The sequence below is a fragment of the Rhagoletis zephyria genome, unplaced genomic scaffold (genome assembly GCF_001687245.7).
Source record: "Rhagoletis zephyria isolate East Lansing unplaced genomic scaffold, Rhagoletis_zephyria_1.1 Rzeph_scaffold_00722, whole genome shotgun sequence".
NCBI classification, from domain to species: Eukaryota; Metazoa; Arthropoda; class Insecta; order Diptera; family Tephritidae; genus Rhagoletis; species Rhagoletis zephyria.
In genome coordinates this window covers 125,533-152,553 of record NW_016157806.1, presented here as the reverse complement: position 1 = coordinate 152,553, position 27,021 = coordinate 125,533, and the positions used below count along the sequence as shown (strand labels likewise).

The 27,021-nt window shown below is 37.8% G+C and overlaps 1 protein-coding gene across 1 annotated transcript; it reads right to left on the bottom strand.

Annotated features, from left to right (window-relative positions):
* Positions 1-4,849: 4,849 nt before the first annotated feature.
* On the bottom strand, positions 4,850-25,987 carry Nph (Nucleophosmin). The gene is made up of 3 exons (XM_017613824.1): positions 25,809-25,987; positions 25,554-25,693; positions 4,850-5,368 (listed from the first exon to the last, which is right to left on the bottom strand). Exons 1-3 carry the CDS (start codon positions 25,828-25,830, stop codon positions 5,054-5,056), a joined length of 477 nt encoding a protein of 158 aa, XP_017469313.1. The 5' UTR covers positions 25,831-25,987; the 3' UTR covers positions 4,850-5,053.
* Between the last annotated feature and the right edge of the window lie 1,034 nt (positions 25,988-27,021).

Below are 27,021 nucleotides of genomic sequence, written 5' to 3'. Positions count from 1 at the left end.
AAAGTTAGCTTTCCTTGAAGTTTTTCGGCTAAAACGTTCACGATACGCTTTGAAATCTTTATTTCGGGATTCGAAAAAACCATGCGGCAGTTCAGAGAAGTTTCTTCAGATGGGGGATTAATAGTGTCGAGAACTTGTTTGGCTTCACTGCGCTTTCCACTAGCTCGCAGGCTCATTTGTGCTGCGAACGTTCATTGTTCGTGGGAAAAATCTTGACAAAGCAGGGCAGTTTTCCTAAGTTTTGACTGGTCACTAAATTCCCCAAAGTCTTTAGTGGGTCTTCCTCCTTTAGGTATCTGATACACCACAAATTGACAAGTTTTTTCTAACCACGCTTTTTCCGATTCATAACATTTATTTTTGTGTCTACCGCATCTGATCCATTTTAAGGTAATGCAGCACTTGAAATTGCGCAAACATATTTGCAACTTCTTTCTTTCCGAAGCTAGGCAGCTGGTTTGCCTTGAAATATATTGTTCCACATCTCTGAACTTGAATTGTAGTAATTTAGACGGGCTTCTAAAAAATATTTCACACAAATCCCGATTTTTAATGAATAAAAGGGTTCCGTCTGGAATAAAAATTAACAGTATTGAAATAAAGAATAAATACATACGGTATATACCATTCTCTTCCATTTAGTTTGAATTTTTCTTAAAACACTCCCACTTGGAACATATTTTTGATAAAATAATGACAAAATGTGCCTGACCAAAATTAATAAGTTCACGTTAAAACATATTTTTCTCAAAAATGCGCAACGTTCTTGTGCAAATCTTTTAAGTTTACTTAGATATAAAGACTTGCGGTTATAACAAAAAAAGATTCGGAAAAAGAACCTTGCGCATTTTGGAAAAAAAACGAATTTAAAAATTCACTATGAAAAAAAAATTGCTTATTAATTTTTTTCCTTAGAAACCATTGACATTATGTAATGATGTAAAGTTATAAAACAATCAGCACACATTGCTTATTCAACGACATAGTTCCTTCTAAACTAATAGTAACCTTAAACATAATAAGACAGCCTTTAATAACACATATGAACTCGCTTTCGATATCGGAAAAAAAATTTCTGACTGAAAAGTTAACTTTGAGCTGTTGTACGCGGCAACTGGTAATAGTTCGGTACCCAATGTTTATACACGAGATTTGCTACTTTGTTATGACTCTGCTGGTATATATTTTTTATCTTAAATACCAACTTTCGAAAAATCAGTTTTGAGCATCGCCCTCTATGAAGAAGCCCCAGTGCGCGTCGTCTGTCTGTCCGTCCGTCCGTCCGCCTGTCCGTGTACACGATAACTCGAGCAAAAATTGAGATATCTCAACGAAATTTGGTATGTAGGTTGCCCTTAATCCAAGGTAGGTTGGTATTGAAAATGTGCGAAATCGGATTGTAACCACGTCCACTTCCCATATAACGGTATTTTCGAAAAATGCCAAACCTACGATATTTCAGTAAATATTACATGCAAATTGTTAAAAATTCGTTATGAAATTTTTGGAAAATGGGCGTGACCCCGCCCTCTTATGATGAAATGCTATATCTCAGTAGCCACTCCACCAATCCTTACCAAACTCGGTACACGAAAACTGCGGTAAATCAGTAACTACTGGGGCCAATTTACTTAAAATCGATACATAAAATTAGGTTATCCCCCTTATTCTAGAACCCGAATTTTCGTAATTCGTAATTCGTAGCTACGCTACGAAAAATCCACATGCTGCAACCCTTGCGGAAACATGCCCAGCATTGCCAGCTGAGTTGTTTTTAGAAGATAGCTGAATGAAGGAAAACAAAGTGGAAAGGAATTAAAAAACACTCATCATGTGCTTGTTCATAGTAAAATTTATCGATTTTCAATATTTTGAGGAAAATTATGGATTCTGATGCATTTGCAGTTATAGCAGCGGAGTAAGAGCGCGCTATGCCAATGGACTCACAAAGGTATGCGGGGCTGCCGGACATAGTAACCTGGGGCGCACCTATGTCAGCTTCTGGTTGAATTGTTGAACCACAAGCCAGAACTCCTCCTATGCCTGAAGATCCGGTTCTCAATCCAGTTAATGCAATAACAGCTTCTTCCAAGCCATTGAAAACATGCCCTTTGTTAGGTCCACCTCCTGTTGCGCTTGCTTCTGCCTTCGGCCGCGCTTAGGGATTATAATCCTTCCTAAGTAGAATTCTTTCTGTGTTGCGGAAAGAGGGGCTTCCGCATGTCAAAAGTATACAACATTTCTAGTGCATATCACTCCCGCTACGCCGTCCACAGTATTTTTACGCAGAACCCACGTCGAAATTTGCAAAAAAGTGCATAGTGCAAACCGAGTTTATTAATAAGCTAGTGGTAGAAAATTTGAAACATTTATCTTAAAAAAATGTGAATCCTTTGATTACACGTGTATGTTAAAGTTTTTGGGTTCGACCTATGCGTTTCGCCACAATAACAGAAAATCGTTGTACAAATAACTAAGCCGGACCCAAGTTTTTCGATAAGGGGCAACAAATATTCTTATTTGCTTGTTTATATAAAACAGTGGATAAAAATATACGTATATGCGAAAGGCAAATTTATCTGTTTAAATGAATACCACCAATATTTCTTGCAAATACACATTGATTTACATCTTTTATTTCGCCTCCGACACAGAATTGTTTTCGTACAAAATTACGCAAAAAAGCTTACTAGGTTCGTTTTTGGGCATGCCATTGTTACGAATTTCGAAAGTTCGACAATACGATTCGGATTGCAGCATACTATTTCTACGATTCGTAGCAAAATCCGAATACGAAAGAGTTGCAGAATAGGGGTGTATAAATTTTTGGACAATGGGCGGGGCGCCGCTCACTTATGACCACAAATGTGTATCTCGGTAACCGATTTATCAATTTCTACCAAACTCGATGCACTTAATAACCTTGGTGCGGAAATGCAATTTGTTGAAAATAATTAAAATTGGACTAAAATTACATCCGCTTCCCGTATAACGGTAAATTTCAAAAATACGAAAACTCGGATATTTCAATTACTGAGGACGCTAATGTACTTCAAGTTAATAGTTACAACAATCTCCTAACAATAAATAAGTCTGCTATAGACCTTTAGGAATTCGGCGTAGCATCGCCCACTTTATAACTACAAAGGTGTACCTCGGTAACCACTTCATCGATTTCTACCTAACTAGGTTCATTTAACTCATTAAGCCTAACTCCGGATATTATCGAAAACGTTTGAAATTGGGTAAACACCCCTACTTATCATGCAAAGGTAGTTCAGAGAAAGTTGAAACTACGATATTTGATACCTGCGCCGGGCATAAAAAGTTCGGTTTCGGCGGAACTTATACTTCTTTACTTGTTTTTGTTTTGCTTTATAATATTTGGGAATATTTGTTCATATGGAATTCGCGATTGGGCCGATTGAAAGTAAGTGAATGTTTTGGTTTCGAAAGCTGCAGAAAATTTAAAAAAATACTCGTAGTGGTGTTGTTATTGCGGATTGCATGTCAACAAATATTCCTAAAAATTATAAAGCACATAGGCGATATGGCTGAATATTTCGAAACTTTGGATGTTGCAATCGCGACCAGACAGTGAGACATGCAACTTGCGCTATGAGGTCTTTCGAATGAAGAAACAGTCACGCCTATTGGGTATCCGACGCGTGGCATTCGTACGGATCTAATTCTTCGCACTCTCTTATCACAGTGCCAATCGGATTAGATCCGCGCGAATGGCATCCACCGAATACCATTATTCCGGTATCCGGTGTGTTTCCATTCGCAATATCACTTCGGAAATTTTCATTTCCTATAAATACAATCAACGTTTTTTAAGGAAATTATATAAAGGTTTGTTATTTACTTTACGCTTTCCCATTTTCAAATATGTAAATAAAAACTAACTGGTATTTTATTGAAATGCTCATATTCCTTAACAATGCACAGTAATTTTTCCTTTTGATATGACTGACTGTTTAGTCGCATTCTTGTAAAATGTCTGTGATTGACAATAATTTAAAAGAAGCTGCTTTGACTATGACTGCGGGTGATTCGCCATAATTTTAAATTAACAACCCACTCGTGATAGGCAAATTGCCGTAATTTGGAAAAAAACACTTGCTGCGATTTCTAAATTAAAAAGATCCATTTACAAATACTCATTAGTCAAGGCTGTATTTAGTATATTGTACATTTATATGTATGTACATACATATAGTACGAATAAATTTGCAAATCGTGTTCAACAATGTTATGAATATTTTTCTTTAGGATCCATTTTTAAATTATGAATTTATAAAAAATATATAAATCTTTCGCGACATAGTCTTGTATTTAGCTTAGTTAGGCGTAAGTAATAAACCAAAATGTAACATATTCTGTATTCAAACCCGTTTTAAATAATTAAGAGCAAGTATCAAGAGAGCACTTGGGTTTAAAAAGAAAGTCTTATTAAAAAAGAGTTTCTATGTAACATTAACAGTAAATAAATGGAAATTGTATAGAAAAATTAAAATTATGTTTGCATTATAAAATTAATGGTAATAGTGATTTGGTTTTTATATATTTTTAAGTTAAGTGGCGCTAAGTAAGCGGTTTTCATCGCGCCCGGTTCGCAACAAATATGACAAACTGTTATTTAGTTTGTTTTTAACCGACTTCCAAAAAAGGAGGAGGTTATCAGTTCGTCGAAATATTTTTTTTTAATGTATATTACCGCATAACTTTTGACCACGATCGATAATTCTTTTTGCAACGGAAAGTTGGTGTCACAGAGGTGGTCCCATACTAATTTGGTTTAGATCCGATCATTGAATCATGAAATATATAGATATATATATATATATTTTTGAGTCGTTTTTTTTTGCTAAAAATTACTTGTGAATGTTTGAAATTATTTATTTTATAAAGTACCTACTATGGTCATTATTCTTATCTAAAGTGTACAAAAATAAGTATGTTTTGTTATTATTACATAGTTGAATTTTTGTAATAAATGATTAACTTTCTTTTTTTTGGAAACTATTAAACTTTTGATGCTCAAATATGCTTATTTTCTTTTATTGCTATTTTTGCCATTTGTTTGTGGTGGTGGCGACGCTTCGTCATCATATTCATCGTCATCGACATCATCCTCATCCATTTCTTCATTTTCGTACCAAGCTGGTTCGCCGCCTTCTTCCCCTGAAATTTGACCGTACAAATTTTGTCCGTACATATGAACAGGACCTGTGCCTTGGATTAATTTGAATGTAACTGAAGTGTTAAGGAATTCAACATTGGGACGTAAGGCACGAGTTTCTCCAGCTTTAAGAACGGCAATAGGGATTTTCAGAGTCTCTTTTTGGTTTATTCTGGTTACAACCTGTGAGTAGATAAATATTGCGTTAATGCATATAAAATGTAAGTTGTTAACAGCTGTTATTTTAAATATATGAAATGTATAAGAGTGTGAATGAAAAGAACCTTTAAAGACTGTCCAATAAAAAGTAAGGCATATTCACGCCATTTTTTCATTATTCCATATAATATGGAAATTTTGAGTTGATACTCTTTTGGAAAACGTGGGCGATGTGTACATTAGGGTGGTCCAAAACAAGTAAAGTAGGAATTTTAATGCTCTCACCCCCTAGGATTATTCTATATCTAAAAAATATACCCCTATTTTTTTATTTTGAAATCAAAAAATATTTAGAGCTCGAAGCGCTAAGAGTTTTCCATGTATTTTATATGAAAAAAAAACATTTCCTAGAAATGGTATAGAATTCTTGAAAATCAATATTTTTCGATCGGAATACCCAATTGTTTATTTAACCATTTTTTAATACCAAAGATTTTTTATTTCTTCCCCCTTGCATTTTCTGACATTTTCTGGGGGTTTTGGCGAACCTATGAAATATAGTTACTATAAAGTGTTTAAATAAATAATTGGGTAATATTATTGGGAATCTTCTGAAGAGGTTTGCCGATCGAAAAATATTGATTTTCTAGAATTCTATACCATTTCTACGAAAAGTGGTTTTTAATATTTTTATTGAGCTTTGTACCACGATTATTTTATTAGGAAAAATGGAAAAAGCAACAAAGTCTAAGCGGTAGAAGTTATATCAGCCATTTCGGAGATCAACACATCTCCTCATCAGACTTCTTTTTCTAGACTTCAGCAGTGTTTTTTTCCATATCAAATACATGGAAAACTTTGAGCGCTTTGAGCGACCTCTAAATATATTTTGATTTCAAAATAAAAAATAGGGGTATATATATTTTTTTGATATAGAACAATCCTAGAGGTGAGAGCATAAAAATTCCCACTTTACTTTTTCACATAAATTTTTGGACTACCCTAGAGTACATATGTTTCATCCATAAAAGTGATCAGTTCATCAAAGATGGAATTAATACACATATTGCGTCACCAATAAAAAAGGGGCTATGAAAAATTTGAAATTTTGCATTAGAAGCAAAACGCTCACTAAAGAAATGTAAGATATACTCTTTTAAACCACAGAAAAAAAAATTAAAAGGACTATGTCCTCTTTGACGCACGTCAAAGGTCAAGTAGAAGTGAGAATTTGTATGACTGCTCATTGATAGCTCAGTTATATAGCTTAAGAAATAACACGTTTAAAGACATTTTTATCAAAGTTGATAAATATGAAATTTGACCAGTTTTGTTACACAAATACTCCCACGACCACAGGCAAAAATAAGGCCGACCCTATGCTGAATATCGTCATCGTCATAGTCGACGATCGTCAACGCATCAGTAACATGGCTGACGATGGCCGTATCGTCACTTTTACTGACGATGCCGATATTATTCAACATAGACCGGNTATTATTGGGAATCTTCTGAAGAGGTTTGCCGATCGAAAAATATTGATTTTCTAGAATTCTATACCATTTCTACGAAAAGTGGTTTTTAATATTTTTATTGAGCTTTGTACCACGATTATTTTATTAGGAAAAATGGAAAAAGCAACAAAGTCTAAGCGGTAGAAGTTATATCAGCCATTTCGGAGATCAACACATCTCCTCATCAGACTTCTTTTTCTAGACTTCAGCAGTGTTTTTTTCCATATCAAATACATGGAAAACTTTGAGCGCTTTGAGCGACCTCTAAATATATTTTGATTTCAAAATAAAAAATAGGGGTATATATATTTTTTTGATATAGAACAATCCTAGAGGTGAGAGCATAAAAATTCCCACTTTACTTTTTCACATAAATTTTTGGACTACCCTAGAGTACATATGTTTCATCCATAAAAGTGATCAGTTCATCAAAGATGGAATTAATACACATATTGCGTCACCAATAAAAAAGGGGCTATGAAAAATTTGAAATTTTGCATTAGAAGCAAAACGCTCACTAAAGAAATGTAAGATATACTCTTTTAAACCACAGAAAAAAAAATTAAAAGGACTATGTCCTCTTTGACGCACGTCAAAGGTCAAGTAGAAGTGAGAATTTGTATGACTGCTCATTGATAGCTCAGTTATATAGCTTAAGAAATAACACGTTTAAAGACATTTTTATCAAAGTTGATAAATATGAAATTTGACCAGTTTTGTTACACAAATACTCCCACGACCACAGGCAAAAATAAGGCCGACCCTATGCTGAATATCGTCATCGTCATAGTCGACGATCGTCAACGCATCAGTAACATGGCTGACGATGGCCGTATCGTCACTTTTACTGACGATGCCGATATTATTCAACATAGACCGGATTGGCTACAATTTGTCATTTTGTTTGCCATATATACGTTTTATCGGTGCACTTGCACAACATTCGCATACACAAAAGCTCCGCATTGATTATTGCGAATTCGAAAGCGAATGCAATGTTAAAACTAATTCGGAAGCTCCGCGGTTGCGAATGCGAATATTCGCAACAACCCTGATATGTACATACATACATACCCACCAAAAAATTATATAAGTTGTAAGAAATAAGGAATCCGCTGGCGGCGCGGCGCAGCGTATATTTTATATGATCTATAAGCCTTATATAAGGTAACTAGTGAACACGCATGGCGTTAAAACGCCAAATATTTTAATTCAAAAACCTAGAAACTACTCCAAATGTTAGTCAGACTTATAAGCGATCCGAGTGCCATATTTCATCTTATTCCGTGCAGCCTTTACTGAGTGAAGAGAGCTCTCGCATTGTGTCGGTTTTTAATATTATCAAATCCGATATAAAAGTTCTCACTTGAAAAAATAAAATTTTATCGCACATCAATAGGCCAAGGTCTTTACTTCTACCTGTCATATTTAAATTCGAAAGAACGGTGCATAATCATATTTTAATATTTCATAAAACTTGCGTATAAGCTTACTAAATAAATAAGACTATTCGAAATACTTTTCGAAAATATTTTGAAACTAAAATCTTCTTAAATCTCTTTCGTCTAATACCCACACACTGTGACACATATTTCAATTGCCCAATTAACTTAATTTAAGTTGAGTTGGATTTTTTAAACAGGTGGCAACCCTATTAAATATATTTGAGAAATAAAAATCTTCAAACCAATTTTCATTAATACCCACCTTTTAATAATTCCTCAAACTTATTAAATAATTTGATTGGCAGTTTTTAAAAATGTGGCAACCATCTTCAAACATTCTAAATGTTCAAACTAAATGTTTTTTCAATACTCTTTAGCTTGAGACCCGTATTTGAATATTTCAAATAGTTTTCGTATAACTTAATTAAATTCGACTTTTTAAAAAGGTGGCAACCCTCTTAAAAAGTAGTTTCAAGCTAAAACATTCTGAAATAACATTCTTCAGACATTGTAACAAACAACTGATTAAATAAGTTGAATTTAATTTTCTAAACATGTGGCAACTCTTCGAATATAGTTTCGAAATAAAGCCTTGTCAAACCCAATTAGATTGATACCAATATTTTCTCTAACCATCTCAAAAATGCCCTTAGTGTTGAAACTAAAGATTTCTTAACACTCTTTTGTTTCACATATTTCAATATTTCGTACACAATGAAGTTAACTGAAGTCGGCTTTTCAAACAGGTGGCAACCCTTTTCAATATATTTACAAATTGATACACATTTTGTAATAATTGGTTTAACTTTTTAAATACTTTGACCTTATTTTTTTTAAAGATGGCAACTCTTTTCGAAAAAGTAAAGCTTATAGCATATCTACAGTCCGAGCCCTTTAGTTTCTCACCTCACTTTTGAAAATCGAACGAACAGTGCGGGTCTGATGGCATTGATTATTAAATAATTTGGGTTTAATTGTTCAAAAGATGGCAACTCTTTTCGAAAAAGTAAAACCTTATTGCATCTAAAGCCCAAGCCCTTTAATTTGACACCTCACTTTTGAAAATCGAACGAACGGTGCAGATCTCATGACCAGGACGAAAAATCCCTTTCGCGTATTATGTATATAGATTACATTGGTTTACAGCAAAAATTTTCTATGGATGCCACCAAAATGTATTCAACAAAGTGTGATTGAATTTGACATTGCTCTCAGAAGAACCATCCTATAAAGTCAAATTGAAAAAATTTTGTATGAATTTTGAATCGATTGTTTATATTTTTTGGCATAATAGTACCTTAAAAGAGAGCCTAACTGAGTTGTTAATCACACCTTGTTTAATACACCTTGGATGCCACTATCCAATTCCTATATAGAATTGCTCGGTGATTCCGAAAATGGAGTAATTTTTTTCTATGGATAAGTTTTCAAGTTATTTTTATTTTATTGTGCTTAAAGCGAAAATTGGTTCCTTTTAATCACGTATATCTTACGAATGATTTAACAATCTTAATATAAATACGGCATATGAAAGCTAATAAAATTCTCCATAAACCGTATATACATTACTTTTCGATAGGACTTATAGTTTTTGAAAAATTAATTAATCATTCCATTTTTTTTACTTTTTAATACAAAAATTAAAAATCAAGCTTCAACAGAAGAAAAATTTAAAAATTAACAGGTTCTGTGCCAAAATTTGTATTTGTGCCAAAGCTTGTTCTGTTACAAAAATATCAAATTACTAATGAAGAAAATCGATGAATAAATAAGAAATAATGAGCGGTCAAATGAAAATACGGAACGATTTTTCGCATGACAAGTAATTTTTAGCAAAAAGTAAAACCGACTTCAATTTTCAAAAAAAAAAAAATAAAAAATATATATCTATATCTCATGATCCGCTGATCGGATCTTAACCAGATTAGTACCACTTTTAGGGACCATCTCTGAGACACTACCTTTCCGATGCAAAAATCTCACATAAAATTCTGCTAATTAAACTTTTCAATCTGGGCTTTCACTGTGTGTTCCTACAATGGATTAAATCTTGTTTGCATGGTAGACGTGTGCCAACCTCTGGTATCCCGCAGGGAAGTATACTCGGTCCGTTGTATGCATATGATTAAAAAATCGACTCTGTTATAAGAAATCTCGAGACTCAAGTAATCTGCAGGCGGAGCTTGATATGTTGTACCTTTTGTGCACAAAAAACAAATTACCTCTTAACATTAAAAAATGCCGGCAAATGACTTTTTCTAAGCTTCATAATCCTATCCGTTACTCGTACCGTATTTCGTCTACAAGTTTAGACTCGGTGAATGAGGTCAAAGACCTGGGGTATATTTTGATGCAAAATTTAGTTTTGTCACACATGTTAATTATATTGTGTCTAAATCTTATTCGATGCTCGCGTTTCCACGGCGCAATAGTTCTTCGCTCTCAGATCCGTACACTTTGAAGTTATTGTATTCGCCCTTTGTCCGTTCGATATTAGAGTATACCGTTTTCATTTGGAGGCCTTACTACCAAAAACATATAAATCGATTAGAATCTGTACAGAAGGCGTTTACCCGGCTTGCCTTATGCTCTCTACACTTCTCTGAACCTGAGCCTGAGTATAGCTCTCGCTTTCAGTTGATCAACCTAATGACACAGCGCAAACAGGGCTGCCAACTCTCCTTTCCTATGAGGTGCCATATTGAGGATAAAAAAGTGCCAAATTGAAAAATAAAAGTGCCAAAAAAGGTGCCATCATTTTTAATCCTTCCCATTTAGCAATAAAATAAGAACTGCATTTCGAAAACAAAAGTGTAATGCCAAAATAAGATAAACAAGTTGAATAATCTTTAAAATTAGAAAATTTTAGTTGAGAAAAAGAAGTACGCGCAAAGGATTTCACAAAAATTTATTGAAATATTGCTATTTTTCAAAAGTGCCATTTTGGCACTTTGTGCCAAATTGAAAAATTAAGTACCATTTGATGTAAAATAGGGCCAAAAATGGCACGGTTTGAGCGAAGTTGGCAGCCCTGAGCACAACAGACGAATTCTCCTATCAACCTCTTTTCTATTTGACATAATCCCCGGCACTGTTGATTGTCCAGTACCGTTAGGTAAAATTAATTTCAGTGTTCCTTGTAGAATGTTGCGCCATTATGATGTGTTTTATGTTGTCACTAGTAAAACTGTATATTGCTTTAATGCCCTGGTTAATAGAACTCTCGTTGAATTGAATAAGCTCTTTGCTTCTTTAGATATTGACCTCTCATCCACTAAATTTGGTTTTAATTCCTAAAATCATTATTAAGTAAAAATCGTGCTCTTTAAAGTCTGCTATTTGTATTGTAATAATATTACTTTTACTTTACCTATGCTTAGTCTATAACAATTGTAAATTCATAGACAAAACGAAATCTATACTAATATAGAGTGGCTCACATAATTGAGCGCACACCAATAATTATTGAAAATAAACTTTAATATCGACTTACCACCGGGCCAATGGCTATTTGGTTTGTATGTATTATTGCTAGCTAAAGACTTATAGAACTTATAGAAGAAAAATTAAAAACAATATTTCAAAAAAAAAAAAAGAACTGCAAATTTTATTAATATTAAAAAAGGCAAATTCATACCACAAAATGAGCGTACACTTCAGGAAAAAAAATGCAATGCTCTTGTTGAAACCAAAATTCAGGTGGTAGGTTGAGTTTTGTGACGCTCCGACGTAAATTTCGGCGCAAAATGCCCACATAGCCTTCTTTAGTCAAATTGCCTTCAATGAACTCTAGTTTCACCTCCATTTGCTGCCATAGATCCCCATAACATACCATAACCACCACCGTGTTTTACAGTTTTAACTATGTTTTTGTTTTGATGCTGAGAACTCGGTTTTCTCGATTTGCTTTCCGTCTGATCCCCAAAGATTTATTTTTGTCTCATCTGTAAATAATCACTTTCCCAAAGGCTTAATGGCTTGTTAAGATGAGCCCAAGCTAATTCCAAAGAAGAAATAAATGCCTTTTTCGGGCGATACGACCATGCAAGTATTTTTTTCGCAGCACGCGACGGACGGTTTCAGTAGACAGTGATCTATTGATGGCGCCTGATATCTCTGTTGTCAATTTAGGAATGCTAATCTTAGGGTTCATTTGTACTTTTCGGATGATGTTGCGTTCATCAACAGCCGTAAGTATTTTTCCGCCCTCTTCCTAGATTATTTTTTAATGTTCCCTCATAGCGCCACTTATCAATAATTTTCTGAATGGTACTATGCGCCTTTCAATGATGGAACCAATTTCCCGATAAGATTTACCTTCACAACAGAATTTAATAACAATCTCCCGTATTTCAATACAAGTTTGTTTCTTTTTACTCGCCATACCGATGACAACGCTAAACGATAAACTGAATATTATTCAGAAATGGATGTGATAACTGTGTCCAAGCATACTTCGTTAATTAAATTATGCTTTATGAGTTTAAAATTGGAATTTTGCAGGTATACGCTCAATTTTGTGTATTGGATTTATCGTAAATTTTTAGGTTTATGGATGTTTTACGCAATAGAATGGTCAACTAAACAAAAAATAAAGATCGAAAGAAAGTAAAACCATTCTGGAATAGTTAATGTAAAACAAGGAAGAAAGTCTAAGTTCGGGCGGAGCCGAACAATAAATACCCGGCGCAAGTATTAAATATATGTTTTACACCTTTCCGAAACCTACCGCTACATGGTAAGCCCGGGTGTATCAATCTTGAGTAAATTAGCATCCTTAAGTTTCGAAATATTGAAGTTTCAAGCATTTCTGAAATTTACCGTTATATGAAAAGCGGCCGTAATTTTGGTCCGATTTCAATAATTTCTAACATTTTGCTTTTATGTGGCAAGCACAATAACCATACCGAGTTCGGTACAAATTGGTAGAACGGTTGCCGAGATACATATATGTGATCATAAGTGGGCGGTGCCACGCCCATTTTCCAAAATTTTATCATAAGCGTATTTCTTGGTAAAGAATTGTTGCAAGCATAAATTTTGAATAAATTAGCTTTAATATTTACTGATTTATCGAAGATTTCGTAACCAGCGAAGATCGAAAATCGAATGCAACTCAGAATAAGGGCCATAATATTATTATTTTTCATCTAAAAATTATTGTAAACATCAATTTTGAGTGAATAATCTTCAGTAGTTACTAAAATATCGCAGTTTTCGTATTTCTGAAAATTACCGGTATATAGGTAGGCGTGGTTTTTGTGCGATTTTGCCCATTTTCAATACCATCCGTCTTACGCCTGAAAGAAGTGCACGTACCAAGTTTTGTTGAGATATCTCCATTTTTACTCGAGTTATCGTGTACATAGACGGACGGACAGACGTACAGACAGTCACCGCTTAATCGATTTCTCTTTTCATTCTGATCATTAATGTATACATTTGTCTATATCTATCTCGATTCATTTTGCCTGTTACAAACAACCGTTATGTGAACAAAGTTATAATACCCTTGTGAACAAGTGCGCTCGGGTATAAAGAAATATGGTTTATAATGATACATCCAAGGTACATTGAACAGGTAGTATCAGTAGGGCAGCTGATTTGATTTATTTTCAAATTATCTGGTCTCGAAAATGTCAAATATTTTTAATTTTTTCTCACAAAAAATCTCAATTGTTAAAATGTAAAACCTTTTAACATACAAAACAGNTTACACCTTTCCGAAACCTACCGCTACATGGTAAGCCCGGGTGTATCAATCTTGAGTAAATTAGCATCCTTAAGTTTCGAAATATTGAAGTTTCAAGCATTTCTGAAATTTACCGTTATATGAAAAGCGGCCGTAATTTTGGTCCGATTTCAATAATTTCTAACATTTTGCTTTTATGTGGCAAGCACAATAACCATACCGAGTTCGGTACAAATTGGTAGAACGGTTGCCGAGATACATATATGTGATCATAAGTGGGCGGTGCCACGCCCATTTTCCAAAATTTTATCATAAGCGTATTTCTTGGTAAAGAATTGTTGCAAGCATAAATTTTGAATAAATTAGCTTTAATATTTACTGATTTATCGAAGATTTCGTAACCAGCGAAGATCGAAAATCGAATGCAACTCAGAATAAGGGCCATAATATTATTATTTTTCATCTAAAAATTATTGTAAACATCAATTTTGAGTGAATAATCTTCAGTAGTTACTAAAATATCGCAGTTTTCGTATTTCTGAAAATTACCGGTATATAGGTAGGCGTGGTTTTTGTGCGATTTTGCCCATTTTCAATACCATCCGTCTTACGCCTGAAAGAAGTGCACGTACCAAGTTTTGTTGAGATATCTCCATTTTTACTCGAGTTATCGTGTACATAGACGGACGGACAGACGTACAGACAGTCACCGCTTAATCGATTTCTCTTTTCATTCTGATCATTAATGTATACATTTGTCTATATCTATCTCGATTCATTTTGCCTGTTACAAACAACCGTTATGTGAACAAAGTTATAATACCCTTGTGAACAAGTGCGCTCGGGTATAAAGAAATATGGTTTATAATGATACATCCAAGGTACATTGAACAGGTAGTATCAGTAGGGCAGCTGATTTGATTTATTTTCAAATTATCTGGTCTCGAAAATGTCAAATATTTTTAATTTTTTCTCACAAAAAATCTCAATTGTTAAAATGTAAAACCTTTTAACATACAAAACAGGCGATTGAATAGCAGCTTTTGGAACGTTCGCACAACTCAGCAGCACAACCGCTGATTACTGGGCCTTGCAAAGAATGGATCAATGCTTCGAGAAGCAAACAAATTTACTAGGAAAGAAAGTTACAACAATTTTTATTTTGTCCAATTAAAATTTTTTATTTTTTATTTTTTTTTGTGTTTCACATGGCTNTTTTGAATAAATTAGCTTTAATATTTACTGATTTATCGAAGATTTCGTAACCAGCGAAGATCGAAAATCGAATGCAACTCAGAATAAGGGCCATAATATTATTATTTTTCATCTAAAAATTATTGTAAACATCAATTTTGAGTGAATAATCTTCAGTAGTTACTAAAATATCGCAGTTTTCGTATTTCTGAAAATTACCGGTATATAGGTAGGCGTGGTTTTTGTGCGATTTTGCCCATTTTCAATACCATCCGTCTTACGCCTGAAAGAAGTGCACGTACCAAGTTTTGTTGAGATATCTCCATTTTTACTCGAGTTATCGTGTACATAGACGGACGGACAGACGTACAGACAGTCACCGCTTAATCGATTTCTCTTTTCATTCTGATCATTAATGTATACATTTGTCTATATCTATCTCGATTCATTTTGCCTGTTACAAACAACCGTTATGTGAACAAAGTTATAATACCCTTGTGAACAAGTGCGCTCGGGTATAAAGAAATATGGTTTATAATGATACATCCAAGGTACATTGAACAGGTAGTATCAGTAGGGCAGCTGATTTGATTTATTTTCAAATTATCTGGTCTCGAAAATGTCAAATATTTTTAATTTTTTCTCACAAAAAATCTCAATTGTTAAAATGTAAAACCTTTTAACATACAAAACAGGCGATTGAATAGCAGCTTTTGGAACGTTCGCACAACTCAGCAGCACAACCGCTGATTACTGGGCCTTGCAAAGAATGGATCAATGCTTCGAGAAGCAAACAAATTTACTAGGAAAGAAAGTTACAACAATTTTTATTTTGTCCAATTAAAATTTTTTATTTTTTATTTTTTTTTGTGTTTCACATGGCTCGCTTTGATTTAGAAGAAAAAATTCAGAATAGTTTTTGACACTTTCGATACCAGAAGCAACAACAAAAATGTTGTGTTTACTCTAATGCTACTACCTGTTTGATATGCCTTGGATACATCATTTAATATATCCGCAGTTTTCTGATAAAACGAAGGTTCTGGATGGGCTTCTCATTGTCTTAGACAAAGAAAGTTTAAATACTTCTTAAAAAAGGGACCCGCAGGACTTTAAAAATTCTATAGAATCTAAAGCTGAGACGTTCAAAGAATAGTTATAGGCTAATAAAAATCTCGATATATAAAAGGGGCATGGAACCTCCCATACAAACCAAATTTTTCACACTCCATATCTCCGGACATAATTATGGTAGAGTAGTGGAACTTGGTATTGACGTATGTATATGAAATCGATCGCATACTCTTGTAGAAAAGTTGGAGCTATTGGAAAAGCGGGCGTGGCACCTCCCATACAAACCTAACTTTTCATATCGCATCTCTGGCAGTGTTCATGGAAGAGTACTGGAACTGGGTATTGACGTATATGAAATCGATCGCATAACTTTTTATAATGAATATCTCTGGAAGTGTTTATGACATAGTGATGGAACTTGGTATGGAGATATATAAAATCAATCGCATACCCTTCCAGAAAAATTGGAGCTATTGAAAAGAGGGCGTGGTACCTCCCATACAACGCGAATATTTCATACTGCATATTTCTGGAAGCGTACAGGGTAAACTTTTTGAACTTGGAAAAAAATTGGAGTAAAATTGGAGTTATTGGAAAAAGGGCGTGGCACCTCATATACAAACCGAATTTTTCATACTGGAAATGTTCATGGTAGAGTACTGGAACTTGGTATGGAGATACTATGTATATGAAATCAATCGCATACTCTTGAGAACAATTAGGGCTATTGTAAAAGGGACCTCCCATACAATTCGAATTTTTCATACTGCATATCTCTGGAAGTGTTCATGGTACAGTTCTGGAACTTCGTATGGAGATATATGAAATCAATCTAATACTCATGGAGTAGAATGGGCTCTTTGAAAAGAGGGCATGGCAAAGTACAAACGTACTGACTTTTACTTATCTTTGAATCTGTATATAATTCTTCTGTAGGTATGTTTGTGAGTGAAATCCTAAATGGCTGGAGGGATTTTAACAAAGTTTTCTGTGTGTGTTTGAGTTGGGCCTCTGGACAGTTCGGTTTCACTATTTAACCCGCTATTTAGCGCTGGAGTTGAGTTATTACTAAAAATCTTTTTTTCTCATCCGATTGGCGAATATTCTAAATATGTATTGAAAATGGTAAAGGCAGTCCAATTGCAAAAGAGAGTTAGGTGGTGCTGAGGTCGATTTATTACTAAAAATCGACAAGTAAGAAAAGGTGCCGTAAATGTCGGACTAAATCCTGTTGACCTGTTGAACCATTGAGATTATCGAACTCTCGTGTGTTACGATTGGCCCAATGGATGTAATTTGCCAGCATTATTATGCATTAAAGCTTTATTCAGAGACACAAGCAGTGGAATTCTGAAAATGACCACGATAAAATTTGCATCGCCGAAATTCTCTAAATGAAAATCAGTGGGGCCTTAAAGCACGCAACAACAAATTAACAGATGCAATGTGTAATCAACCCAAGCTGGTAGCATGAGGAGCAAGAATGATAGAATACAAGATTGCGCCAATCGAGCTGAGAGCAACTGGCCGTGACGTCAATAAATACCAGAATGAGAGAGCAAGACGAACTCGACAAGAAAAAGAGGAAGCATCGAACAAAAGGCAGTGTTGCCAAATTTTGAATTTGAAAAAGCACCAAATTTTTATTGGTGTATTTTATAGACTTTATATGCATACATAATTTTATCGTAAGGATGCCGATTCAAATTAATAAAAATCAATGGTTCTTGCACAACGGTCGATTTCTTCTGGCATGATTGAAGGTGCTGCACATATTTCGTTGTCGCTTATGATTGTCACTGTGCCATGATTTTGTTAAAATTTTTGTAAAGTTGCTTACCACACTTACGATTGCTATGAATTTTGCTTCCATTTTTTTAAGATTTTCTAATTTGGTGTCTTCAAACTAAAAACAAAAGCACCAAAAACGCGCCAAGCACCAAACTCAAAAGTTTTCGCGTTTTAAATACCCTCTAAATTTGGTGCAAAAAGCATGAAGTTGGCAATAGGGAATGTAAACAAAAGTATTTTATGACGTCAGCGATTAGGTGGATGCTGTCAAATCAACGAAGAGAGGGTTAGCGGTCCGCGAATGGCGCGACCGTAGAGTTGACAACTGAGAGAGGCAAATAAAACACTGTCTAGTGATGTGCTGAATTGTCGGGGTGCGAGATTCTGTAACCAGTTAGCGACAAGTTTCGGATCGATATCGCACTTGTTGACGTAAAAATATTTCATATCATACGTCAACAAAACCGATACCGATTCGAAAATTGTCGCTAACTGGTTACAAAATATGTCGGTAACTGGTTACAGAGTCTGCCTACAGAAATGATATCGTTCGATTCAGCTGGAACAAAAATGCTTCAAACAAGTAAGTTTCTCTGTATTATGGCCTCGAACCGACATATATACATCTCTCATTTGAATCAGTATTAAAAGCTCTATTGGCTCCTACATTCGGGTTTTGATAGGCGAGTCTCCCCTCAACCGTTTTTTCCATATTTTGGCCTATGTGCGCTTTTATTCGAAACCTAAATGTTTCGGTATCGAGTATCGAGAGTATCACTACTGCTGTCATCTCGACTGTGACGTCAGCAAAACAGCCGATTCTGTCAAATTCACTGAGAGCCGATTAGCGGTATCGCCATCGGCGCCACCTTCTGTATTCTCTCCACCGTGCATGAGGAGCATTTAGCTAAATGTTGTTAGGCATTTAACTTGCACCCCTATTCTGCAACTCTTTCGTATTCCGATTTTGCTACGAATCGAAGAAATATTATGCTGCAATCCGTATTGTATTTTCGAACTTTCGAAATTCGTAACAAAGGCATGCCTAAAAACGAACGAGTAAGCGTTTTTGCGTAATTAAAACAATTCTGTGTCGGAGGCGAGATAAAAGATGTAAATCGATGTGTGTTTTCAGAAAATATTAGTGGTGTTCATTTAAACAGATAAATATGCCTTTCTTATATACGTATATTTTTATCCACTGCTTTATATAAACGAACTAAAAATAATCTTTGTTGCCCTTATGGAGGAACTTGGATCCGGTTTAGTTATTTTGGTCAACCGTGAGGTCACTGTCCAATCCGACAAAGCGTGACGCCAGAGTCGTAATATCTTTCGGCGACCGTGCTTCAGCGGACCCGGAGCGATGCGCAAGCTATTTTAACCGGCAATTTATACTGCATCCTCCGGTGGACAAAGCCAAGCGTCCAGTGACCAGAAGGCTGCACAAACTGGCAACAAGGGCGCCTCTTGTTTTCACCCGCCATGAGACCCAACGGAATATGCATGTTTATACTGAAAAATTTGGTCCTGCGGGATTAGACTATTTGGCCAAGGTTCTCAACCTGTCAATGGCCACTATCGTCATTCCAGACATCTGGAAACGTGGAGTCTTATCGTCCGATAACACTCCTTTCCCCGGTAGCGGAGACACTAGAGGCCTTGCTACTCCCGTATTTTGCGAACCACCTGACCCCAGCGAAGCATCAGCATGGTTTCCGTAAAGTGCACAGCACAACAAGAGCATTTAACGCGATAAAGACTCAGATAACACGTGGCTTAAAGCGCAACTTTATTGACAATAGCGGTTGCGTGCGCAGAGAAGGAGAGCAGGCTGTCGAACGTTACTCCGAGTATTTTGGGGTTATTCACCGTCGGAATTTGTGTATCATCGACGTGAATACCCAGCGGTAGGCTGACCTCCTTCGTCCAGGTGGTGAACAAGGTCGCAGAGAATTTCGTAGGGGAGAGGGCTAGACACTTTGCAGTGAAGAAGCGGGAAAGCTCGGAGAGATACCAGTTTACTTTCGAACACAAGTCATCAATTCCATTCCCAGTCGCCATGATCGAGCAATCGTCGGCGTAAGACAATGAGACTCCCTCTGGTGGTTGAGGGAGCTTCGAAATATAAACGTTGAACAGTAACGGGGAAAGGACACCACCCTGTGCAACCCCCTGTTTTATTTTCCTGAGTTTACTCGATTCGTCTCTAAACATTACCGACGAGTGTCGACCGCTCAGATAATTCGCCGACCACCGTTTAAGCCTCTGTGGGAGAGAGGAAGCCTCTATATCTTCTAGCAGCGTGGAATGGCTGACGGTGTCAAACGCCTTTGACAAGTCCAACGCTACTCACAGGGACGGTTACGGTTAAGGCCACGAGTTATTTGAGTGTTTGTGGCGTTAACTGCTGTTGTTGTACTGTGCACTTTACGGAAACCATGCTGATTGATTCACTGGGGTAAGGTGGTTCGTGAAATACGGGAGCAGCAAGGTCGCAAGTGTCTTAGCTATCGGGGAAAGGAGTGTTATCGGCCGATACGAGTCTCCTTTGTTGGCACATTGATTGGACAGTGACCTCACGTTTGACCAAAGCTTACTCACACCAGAGGTGAAGTTACAGGTCTTCAGATGCTCTTCCCACTGCTTCCGGTTATGTACGTTCACTAGTTGCCGAATCTCCGCGTTGAAATCGCTGATACGGGGATCTCCGGGATCGGCCTGACGAAGGCTGTCACGCTCATCGGCTAGAACAGCCGCTTCAGCAGGGAAGTTTGGGCGTGGGCCGCTGCAGCAGCGGTGACAGCCCTGCGGAACTTACGTTCACCAAGGTGGACGTCGGTTCGTGTGGGGAGAGCAGCGAAGGTGTTTTCAGTAAATTCCGCGAAACCCTCCAATCAGCTTTAGAAAAGTTTATATAGGTCCGGTGTTCCGCGGAAGCAAAGTCGGTTGGTTTATCGATCGAGATAACTATGGGCAGATGGTCTGAAGCCAAAGTCAGCATAGGTCGCCATGATATGCTGTTTAACAGACCAGCGCTGACTATTGTTATGTCTGGCGAACTACAGCAGCTGCCCATAATCCTGGTGGGTGCGTCGTCGCTCTTTGTGCAAAATGTCGAATCGTCTATCTGCTCAGCCAAGTCAGTTCCCCTACGATCGTTTGACAGGCTTGAGTGCCAAAGATCGTGGTGCGCATTAAAGTCACCTACTACCACACGGTTTTCACCTCTGAGGAGCGCACTTATGTCAGGGTGATATCCTGCCGGGCAGCAGGTGACAGGGGGTATGTATACGTTTAATATTTCGAGCTCAAAATCGCCTGACAGCGATGCCCTGACATTCTAGGGTGGTATCCCTGCGGTCGATGTCTGCTTCGATAAGACGATACTGCACGGTGTGGAGCGTTATGAACGCTAAGCCACCACCATTATCTCGCTCCCGATCTCGACGGTGCACGTTGTACCCGGCACAATTCAACAATGTTGAATTGCTGTGCAACTTCGTCTCTTGTACCGCAGCTATCAATATACCATGCCTTCCCATGAAGACGGATATCTCGATCTTGCACTGAAGCCCGTTACATTTAAATTGAAGGAGCTTCATGTGGTTCGGGAGACGTGTGGTAGTGCGGGGTTTGAGAGATGTGTGTGGCCGTGACGCCATTGGCTGTGTGCGCTGCTTAGGTGGTTGACGTCCTGTGGTGGTTGTGTGTGGCGTCGCACTTGAGGTTTGCGACCGTGCAGCGCAACACGGGCCCTCGAAGTTCCTCGTTCCATCTCGCGANCGTTACATTTAAATTGAAGGAGCTTCATGTGGTTCGGGAGACGTGTGGTAGTGCGGGGTTTGAGAGATGTGTGTGGCCGTGACGCCATTGGCTGTGTGCGCTGCTTAGGTGGTTGACGTCCTGTGGTGGTTGTGTGTGGCGTCGCACTTGAGGTTTGCGACCGTGCAGCGCAACACGGGCCCTCGAAGTTCCTCGTTCCATCTCGCGAGGTGCGCAGTCCTGAACATGCCCTAAAGTGGCACCAGCCAAGGCAGGTGTTGCACTTGACTGATGTTACATTACGGAATATCCTGGTCTGACATACTGTGCAGATTGCAGGAGGAACCAGGAGTTGTTGGCGGTGGCGTGTGGCTGGTGGTGCGGTTGTATGTGTTCTGTGGTCTGTCGCGGTTGTGGTGTGGTCTATTGTGTTGTTATGTTGTTGTGCTGTGGTGTTTGTGTGAGGCTGCTCAGGTGGACTGGGGATAGCCGTAGCTGCTCTGTTTGAGAAGCAGGGGGCCACTGCCGATGTGCCCGTAATCCTGAGCAGACTCTGAGGTGACTCCACCTCTCGCAAGCATTACACTTGACTGAGGTGGAGTTGTGGTGTAGTCTCTGGCATATACAGCAGGTGTAGGTTTCTGGCCCTGGGTTTGACTCGATGCCAGCCCTGAGCAGAAGAATGCGTAGCGAATGTAGCCCTGTGGACGAACAAATTCTGAGATACTTCGCCGACCTAAACGGGGTTAAATCGCCGAAATAACAGCCCTTGGTCGGAAAAAACCCCGAGTCATTCCGGAACGTAGAACCGGCTGTCGTGGGAGAGAGGTCCTCACATACAAGGCAGTTGGCCGGCCGGTTCTAAACTACGCAGCACCAAAAAAGCTTTTAAAAAAATATATTTTTAGTTAAGGCTTAAAGTGCTTTAATGAATTACCAGACACTATAAAAAATTGTAATACTACCACTTTTTTCAAGCGCCTGCTATTCGACTATTGTAGAACACAGCCTATAAGAAAGTGATGTATGAACAATAGCGTGGATTGGAAACTAGGCCTTTCCAACCACCAAGTTATCGAGACTAGGTGGATCGGAAACTCGGCCTTTCCGACCACCTAGAGTACATTAAAAACCTAAAATACCAAACAATACATGAGCGGATTGGCAACTAGGCCTTTCCAACCGCCGCGACAGCGCGATTGGGCGGATCGGAAGCTCAGTCTTTTCGACCAACCAGGAGATATCAAGATACGGAGAAACCCAAAAAGTATAGCGCAGGTTGGAAACTCGGCCTTTTCAAACGTCAATCGCGTGGTTTTACATTGATATAATAAAATTGCAGTGATAAAATATAATGTTATTTAAAAATTTTCCGTGTAGCATATCATATTTTAATCTAATTCTAATGCTGGATTTCCACTAGGCATTAAATGGCAAAAATTACAAATGGCAAAGTCGGGAATAAACAAATAACCATGTCAGCTTTCCTCCTTTTCGTTGGGTTATATTAAAAAGGCATCAAAATGGGGGAAAAAAAACCTCCTTGGTATCTCTGCATCTGTTAAATTTTTATGGGAAGATGTATGAAAATCCAACTTGCTATAATTTCATATGCTTCACAGTTTCACAACAGTATGTTTACAGTATCTCCCCATAATTTTTCATATGCAAAAATGTATTATATGCATCCCACTCGATACCATTTAATTCTTCATTGGCGTATCAACAGTTCGTATGGCTTCATACCATGTAAATGCACCATAAAAATAAAAAATTTCAACAAGAAATGCTGTTATTAAATTATGGAGTTAACAGTTTTGTTGCTAAAATGATATAAACGTGCTAGCTTAGCCAGTACCTATAAGGGTAAGGTACCCCCCAGTACTGCTGGTGTCAATCGCTACTTTTGGACCGCTACTGCACAGACTCCTAGGTAAGTAGTTACTCTATTAACCCGTGGTAGTGCACATGGTAGTGCAGAGTCGAACCAGTCGTAAGCAGGATAGCGAACCACTACGACAGAGGGCGCTCCGGCTACTGCAGCAGGTTGAACTCCTACCTGAGTAGGTTGAATGAGGATGTGCCGAATGAGTGTCCGGCATGCGGAGAGACCCCACATGACTCGAAACATCTCTTCGCATGCCCGGAAAACCCGACAACCCTAACGGCCTTGTCCCTGTGGACAAACCCCACAGAAGCTGCACGCTTCCTAGGGTTGCCGTTAGTGGAACTTGACGACAACGACTGAGATACCAACCGTCCTTGGCGGGGTTGTTGTAGCCGCTACAACAACAACAACAACAGAGGGCGCCCATAAATCAAGCAAGTGACTACTTTAGTAACTCCCGGTAGTGCAGATAGAGCCGATGGTGATTACCGCCTAGGACCAGTGATCGGACTTAAAAAAAATTCTGTGTTAAAATCTGGAAAGAAATGCGGTAGATTTAAAAAAAATGTGGTAGATGTCGGTTTTGGATCAAACTTTGTACTAAAATTAATGAAATTCTGTAAGGTTTCACCTAAATTGCAAACTTTTTAATTACTCTAAAAAAATTTATTTTAGTATAAAAAAGTGCTAGATTGAAGTTGCTAAAAATTGCATTCAGTTTTGGCAATTTTTTGCCTGACAGTGTAAAGCGGTCCATTCCATATCAAAATATTTTTCAAACATACATGTCAGCGTTTCATTCTATCACATCACGATGTAGCGAACAAATGTGGCACGTTACAGAAACCGCTACTTGTGATTTGCCGATTTCGACAATTCTCAAGTAAATGTAAACAAAACCTAAGAAATTTTAGATGCACAGAAATTTGCTAATACCTTCACAAAAATCGCCGTTTTTTTATGTTTCGCTACTAATTTTTTTTTATAAATCATATATTTTAAAATTTAACGTTATAAAACCTCGTTTCCTGACGAAAAATTTATTATTGAGAAAATTTACTATTTTACAGTTTATTTTATCCTCCCATTCAGCTTTATTTACTTTTACTTAAGAAATTTCATCGCCGCCGGGAATGCGGAATCTTGTATTATATCATTCCATAGTGTTTAGACTTGAACAATTTTTGCTCTTAAAATTATGAAAATTATGTCGAGCAAAAATAAAACTAGGGACTCAAAAACGCGAATATGTGGTAGATGTCGTAGATGCTCAAAAATGTGGCAGATCTACCACAATGTGGTTGAAGTCCGATCACTGCCTAGGACAATGCCTTGAAAAAGTAATCGCTGAAATACACTGCAAGCAGTCGGTCGGTCGATTCATCAGTCCTGTAGTCGCTAGTTCTACAAACGGTGTTGTTAGACAGGATGAATATATGGATATCGACCAGTTGAGATAGTAGCCTGGTAGCATTGACATAAACTCTTCTTTAATTCCGAACATTACCAATCATACTGGAATCTGACTAATGAATAAGCAAAAAGTTCGAACAAAAGTGGCAACCAGTTTTTTTATGATAATTGCCATAGAAAGTAATGCAACCAAGGCATATTAAATATGTATGTAAGATTTAATATGCATGCATGTATGTAGCACAATTAATTTCTTTCGAAATTCTCCAGCTACTTAATTCACTTCGCTTCGGTATAAACAAATACGCACTCGTATATATTATACGTCTCCATTTATAAGTGCAATAAAAAAAAACATTTAAGCGGCACGTTTTCCTCCAACACACACACCGCTAACGCTACATCAACAAGCATTCATTAAACGTGCACTCACCTGTACTACATTGAATTCCCCTTCTTTAGCTTCAGCACCCAGGCAGATTTGCTTAATAACCAATTTTTGATCTTCTGCGGTTGTGTGTGGCTCCTCCATTTCGAATTGGGCTAAAGGCTCCTTTTCACTAAGCGTGACTCCTAAAAAATCAAACACATAGATATGACTATTAGCAGGGAACTGCATAGTTGTTTTTTTGTATGGCTTCGAAACCTTTGAGTTAAAATTTTACGATAATTACTCGTTTTTACTTACCGTAGAATTCTTCCCGCTCCATTTCTAATGTAGGATTTTAAAGATTTATTAATGCAAAATAAATATTTTAGTTTCGTTGAAACTACACGTGCCAAACTAAGTACGGTCAGCAACCACTCACGGAAAATTGTACAAAGGGAGCGTGAAATTGAAAAGAAGTGCAAGGTAAATCTGGAAATTAGAGGTGTCAAAGTATCGATGGTACTATCGATAGCTCTATTTTTTGGCCCTATCGATGAGTAGTGATAGTTTTTCTCTAACTGGCCGTCTCCACAGGATAAAATTTATTGCTGCCCAGCTGTTGTTGTTGTAGCGGCTACAACAACCCCGCCCAGGACGGTTGGTATCTCAGTCGTTGTCGTCAAGTTCCACTAACGGCAGCCCTAGAAAGCGTGCAGCTTCTGTAGGGTTGGTCCACAGTGACAAGGCCGTTAGGGTTGTCGGGTTTTCCGTCTGTGTCCGGGGGCGGTATGCCTAGAACGGCATTCACAGGTCTAAAGTCTACATAACTCGAGACTGACTCCCTGTGAATGCTGTTCAGGGCCAGTCGGTAAGCTGACGGGTCCAGAGGTTTCTTGATAAACCTCCTGTCGCTGTCCTGAGTGCGGTGTTCTGTGCAGTCTGTAGCTTCGTCCACTGCGTCCTACTAGTCCCCGGCGACCACACTGGCGCTGCGTAATTCAAAACCGGCCGGCCTATTGCCTTGTATGTTGCCAGCAACGTTTCTTTGTCTTTGCCCCGACTACTGCCAGCTAGCGACTTGAGGACCTTGTTGCGGCTCTGTACTTTATTGACAATAGCGGTTGCGTGCGCAGAGAAGGACAGCAGGCTGTCGAATGTTACTCCGAGTATTTTGGGGTTATTCATCGTCGGAATTGGTGTGTCATCGACGTGAATCCCCAGCGGTAGCCTGACCTCCTTCGTCCAGGTTGTGAACAGGGTCGCGGAGGATTTCGTAGGGGAGAGGGCTAGACACTTTGCTGTGAAGAAGCGAGAAAGTTCGGAGAGATACCCGTTTACTTTCGAACACAGGTCATCAATTCCATTTCCAGTCGCCATGATCGAGCAATCGTCGGCATAAGAGACAATCGAGACTCCCTCTGGTGGTTGAGGGAGCTTTGAAATGTAAAAGCTAAACAGTAGCGGGGAAAGGACACCACCCTGTGGAACCCCCTGTTTTACTTTCCTCTGTTTACTCGTTTTGTCTCTAAAC

Excerpts from the sequence above, each read along its gene's own strand:
- Nph (XM_017613824.1), bottom strand. The coding sequence starts at position 25,830 with ATGGAGCGGGAAGAATTCTACG. Across the intron at positions 25,694-25,808 it reads GGAGCGGGAAGAATTCTACG|GAGTCACGCTTAGTGAAAAG; the intron begins GTAAGTAAAAAC and ends TTGATTTTTTAG. Across the intron at positions 5,369-25,553 it reads GGGAATTCAATGTAGTACAG|GTTGTAACCAGAATAAACCA; the intron begins GTGAGTGCACGT and ends ATCTACTCACAG.